General features: G+C 48.0%; 1 protein-coding gene across 3 annotated transcripts; it reads right to left on the bottom strand.

The window, feature by feature from the left end:
* Positions 1-1,853: 1,853 nt before the first annotated feature.
* Positions 1,854-3,398, bottom strand: LOC129600919 (uncharacterized). 3 transcript variants are annotated; one of them, XM_055499592.1, is made up of 3 exons: positions 3,286-3,398; positions 2,480-3,110; positions 1,854-2,142 (listed from the first exon to the last, which is right to left on the bottom strand). In XM_055499592.1, exon 2 carries the CDS (start codon positions 3,070-3,072, stop codon positions 2,524-2,526), a length of 549 nt encoding a protein of 182 aa, XP_055355567.1. In that variant the 5' UTR covers positions 3,073-3,110; positions 3,286-3,398; the 3' UTR covers positions 1,854-2,142; positions 2,480-2,523. The 3 variants fall into 3 exon arrangements, with proteins under 3 accessions (XP_055355567.1, XP_055355568.1, XP_055355569.1); XM_055499593.1 differs by having other exon boundaries at positions 3,292-3,352; XM_055499594.1 differs by lacking the exon at positions 3,286-3,398 and having other exon boundaries at positions 2,480-3,126.
* Positions 3,399-4,686: the final 1,288 nt, after the last annotated feature.

Below are 4,686 nucleotides of genomic sequence, written 5' to 3'. Positions count from 1 at the left end.
AAACACGCAGGAAGTACATCATCAATCATCCAAACCAGCGGGCCACTCGCTGTCACTGTTGTTCTCCGAATCGTCCTCACTACCTTTTTCCGAATCGTTATACACTCCATATCCGGCTGCGATGCGACGATTTTCCTCCAGAACGTACTCAAAATTGTCGTCATCCTCGTCGCATTCGTTCCCATCGTACACCGGCGGAAGACGGTGTTGCAGCGGCACACAGACGGTCTTCTGCGAGTAATCCCCTCCCGCCACTTCTTCCTGTAGTTCCTTTGACATCGGTATATCCATCACGGTCCACTGGTTAGTCTCGGCATCGTACGCTTCCAAGGACGTCAGCGCCCGGTTCCGCTGGTTGTCCCCATCAACGTGGGTCGTCCGCCGTACACCAGATCTTCCCGTCCTTGAGGAAGATGAAGTGACGATAGCGCGCCACGTTCAGATCCGCAATGCGCTCTGGCCAATACCCGCGGGTCAAAGAGATGCGGTAGCAGGCGGTGGTGACGTTGGGATAACTGTCCAGGTAGTCCAGGGGATCGTCGTACACGCACCCGCCAGTGAAGTACAGGTCGCACTGGAAGACGATGACCCCGCTGTCATGATGGAACTCCTCTGTATCTGTCCAACTGGCATGCTTTTCCCATGTGTTGCTGTGGATATCGTAGGATTCCACGCAACTCTGCGGATGGTTATCGTGCTTTTCGTCTACTGATCCAACCGACAGGAACCAGATTCGACCGTTTGGAAGCGCGTAGGCTTCCATTGCATGACTACGAAACACACATCAAGTAAAAACTGATGACGTTTGCACAATGACACCGAAGTATCATATAAGACATAACTGATGGATTCTTGAACTGCTGACAGAGAAATGCTACGCTGTCGCTGAAAACAATGCGCTCCAGGAAATATTCAGAATTACTTAGAAATCTTAGCACGGGTGTTCACTGTTGTAGGTAAAATATTGATGCATAATTATATGACCATCGAAGCGTTTAAAATAGAGCAGCTAAAGTTATTAATAGCCGCCCTTTAATTGTTAACATCGCACAATAACGATCAATGCGCTAGTTGCATTTGATCCATCGTTGTATGCTTATTTTCTATTGTCACGCCCGAGCCACACCCCATTGTTAAATAACGCTCTAGATCTTTCTTCGTAGTTCTTATGCTGATCTGATCTTCTTTTCCTGATGCTTAGAGTATATAAGCAGCACTGCGATGCTGCCAGAAAATGCGCTCTGTTCATTTGGACTTCCATCAGTAAAGAGTTGCCACTAGCTGCTGTTTTGTTGCGAGTATAGTTGGCTAGTATTAGTGCCATCTTCCACTATTCCCCGTCATCCCGGATAGTTATATAGCCACATTTATACTCGTAACATTACGGCAAGTTCATCAGCAAATTCCCAGAAAATTTCTAACTTATGACAACTTACTTCCTAGTTAATAAACACGATTTTACTTGAATCACTTCCCAGTTAAAATAACTCACCGGTTATATCGTAACGCATACCCACTCCTCTCAGACGTGTAATACGGGATTTGCCCGACCCGACGCATTTGTCCGGTACCCAGATCGTGGCAGTGCCAATTTACGCCATATCCACCAGCTTCCCAAGCACGGTAGAGACGGTCTCCCACCGCCACCACACACAGGGTCGCACAAAACGGCGACTTCACCACGAGAGTGCGTGTGCTGCCGGTGATACAGTCCATCGCGATCACCTCTTCCTCAAACGAATATTTTCCAGTAGCGACGATCAGCTCCCGCCCCACGGCCACCGCGAAATTGTCGGCTTTGATCTGGGGCCAGTGCTTGGCGAGCGTCGCCTGCATCGGTGTTACCAGCTTGACCAGTTCGTTGCGGGCGAAGTCGAAGCGGAGGAGCTGGTGCGGATGGCCGTCGCGCATGTGGTAGAAGATGGCTTCTTTCGGCGTGGCCCGCTTCAGCAACGCTCCACCGCCCTTCAGACCGTTTCGTCGATCCTCGAGAATCTCGGTTAGCACCTTATTCAAAGGCCCCGTGGAGGAACTTATCAGCGACTCTATGTCCAGATGATCCCACACGACGCATTCGTCCAGCAGCTGATGCAGATACTCCTGGCGCCCGGCGTCGTCGTGCATGCACCAACCCAACACAGCCTGCAAATGTTGTACGAGAATACAGTTTAGCAGTTTTGATTAACATGATACTTTCCTCCAGTTATGCATCCCAAGGTTAGAAATTTACAAACACAGAAATACAGAAACGTTTTTAGGTAGTAACTGATAATAATTATCCCTGAAAGATTAACTCCTGCTAATTGTGAGATGGATACCTCTATTAGAATTTTACTTAGCCTAACTCGTAATTGTAGCAAATTATTGTGTTCGAATAATTTATATTTTTAACCTAATAAATAATATTTAAAAAACTGAAAATAACCACTTAAAAATTTGGGCGCTCCGAAGATAATTCTGTTCCATAAAGAGCACTAACCCGATACACAGCTGCTTCAGATTCTGGAACATACTCCTCATCGCTCAACAGATCTTTAACCTCTTCGGCAGTGCACTTGAGGAACTCCTCGGAATGGGTAAAGTGGGTGCGGCGTGGATGGTGTTGAACAATCTCCTAAAGGTCATTCTCTCCAATTCCATCAGCCCATCCCGACGAGCCAGACGCCACAAACGGTACAGGTTTTTCGGTCGCTCCATTATCTCGCGCAGGATATCCTCGGCCATTTCCACGGCTTCATCCATCTGCAGGTATTTGGCGGCCATCCACACTCTGCCGACGTCTTTGCGTTCCAAAGACAACTTGGTCTTGGAGTCTCCAAGGTTCAGGTGTTCCAACAGTTTAACCAGCGTTTCCAGATGGACGTTCTCGGGTTGTTGCAGCTCGATAGTGGCGGCGCCGCTCTCCTGGAAATTCCCGTCCAACATGGCGGCGAAGTACCGGGATCCCCGGATCAGGGCATCTTTGTTGACGGATAATGTTGCGTCACCGATTCGCAGCTGCGTAGTCGTTGGCTTCTGGTGCTGCGGACGCGCTGGATTTGACTTCTTGGGACGAGCGCGAGGTTTAGCCATAGTGGAGAAACCAGGGAATATGTTTGCAAATCCGTATTCTACAATGCAAACTTTTATAGTGAGGTTAGGTAAATTACTACCGTAGATATCCAAGCGTGAAAATTAAAAAGTAATCAGGAGACTCGGCAAGTCCGAACTGAAAAGTAATGGGTATCGGATGGGTATCGGATTTAACGCATCAGCTACTTAGTACATTCAGTGAATGGCAAACACCTATACACTATAGTGCATTGCCGACTGCGCGCGGGCGGGCCAATCATCCAAACCAGCGGGCCAATCATTGCTGTCACTATCGTTCTCGGAATCGTCATCACTATCGTTCTCCGAATCATCTCCCTCTCCATACGCCGCTGCGATGTGACGATTTTCCTTCAGGACGTACTCATAATTGTCGTCACGATCGCGGCATTCATTCCCGTCGCACACGGGCGGACGACGGTGCTGCAGCGGCAGGCAGAAGGTCTTCTGTGCGTAATCCCCGCCAGTCAGTTCTGCCTGCAGTTCCTTCGTCATGGGAACATCCATCACGGTCCACCGGTCAGCCTCGGCATCGTACGCCTCGAACGACGTCAGCGCTTGCTTCCGCTGATTGTCCCCGTCGACGTGGGTCGTTCCGCCGTACACCCAGATCTGTCCGTCCTTGATGAAGACGCAATGATGTAGCGCGCCACGTTCAGGTCCGCGATTCGCTCCGGTTGGGACTGGGCGTGGCTCAGGGAAACGCGGTAGCAGGCCGGAGTAACACTGCCGTCGCTCTCCTCTGGAGAAAACGGATCATCGTACAGATAGCCGCCCATGAAGTACAAATAGCCTTGGAACACGATTATCCCGCAGCGATGATGGAACAGCGTGTGGTCCTTCCAACCAGTGTGCTTGGTGACTTGGTCCATGTGTTAGTCGGAATGTCGTACATCTCCACGACACTCTCCGGAAGGTTGTGGTACTTTTTATCAAAGGAACCGACGGACAGAAACCAGATTCGGCCGTGGGGAACGGCGCAGGCCTCCATCGACACACTGTAAAGAGCGAATTTCAGCGTCACTCTGTAGTTGTGTCACACAACGTAGCATCACACAACTTGTGTGATGCTACGCAGAATTGTGTGATGCTACGCAGAATTTGAAAGTGAATATATTTTGTTTTTGAATTGTGCTAACGGTAAGTACCAGTATATCCCAGTAAATGGTTTTAGCTTATAGAATGGTTGCACCAGCAAATGTTACTAATGACTGAGATTATCTAAAAACGCGCGCTAAATAAAAGTTTATTTTGGATCTCATAGGGCGGGCATGCGTCGTCTGGGATATCTTCAGGATATACTGGATATAAATAATTCGTCGTCAGATACTTTGTAATATTGCAGAGTAGCAGTAGACTGCCAGTAGTTACTGCTAGTTACTACTATTAGTTGTACTTATAATAATTTTTATAATTTAAACGAAACATCATGCAGCGAAATCGCTGATATTAGATTTAGATCGCGGTTTGAACATTTCACAATACATGATAATATGAGCTGAAGTTTATACAAAATCGACAACGTTACTGGTTTGCGACACTCCAACGTTCCGCTTAAACTTTTCAAAATTAATTCATTTTTGTATAAAAGTTAAA

This window comes from Paramacrobiotus metropolitanus, unplaced genomic scaffold (assembly GCF_019649055.1).
Source record: "Paramacrobiotus metropolitanus isolate TYO unplaced genomic scaffold, Prichtersi_v1.0 Parri_scaffold0000203, whole genome shotgun sequence".
Taxonomy (NCBI): domain Eukaryota; kingdom Metazoa; phylum Tardigrada; class Eutardigrada; order Parachela; family Macrobiotidae; genus Paramacrobiotus; species Paramacrobiotus metropolitanus.
This window is presented reverse-complemented; position numbering and strand designations above follow the sequence as displayed.

Bases quoted from the DNA above. Each gene is read 5' to 3' on its own strand.
- LOC129600919 (XM_055499592.1), bottom strand. From the start codon at position 3,072: ATGGCTAAACCTCGCGCTCGTCCCAAGAAGTCAAATCCAGCGCGTCCG.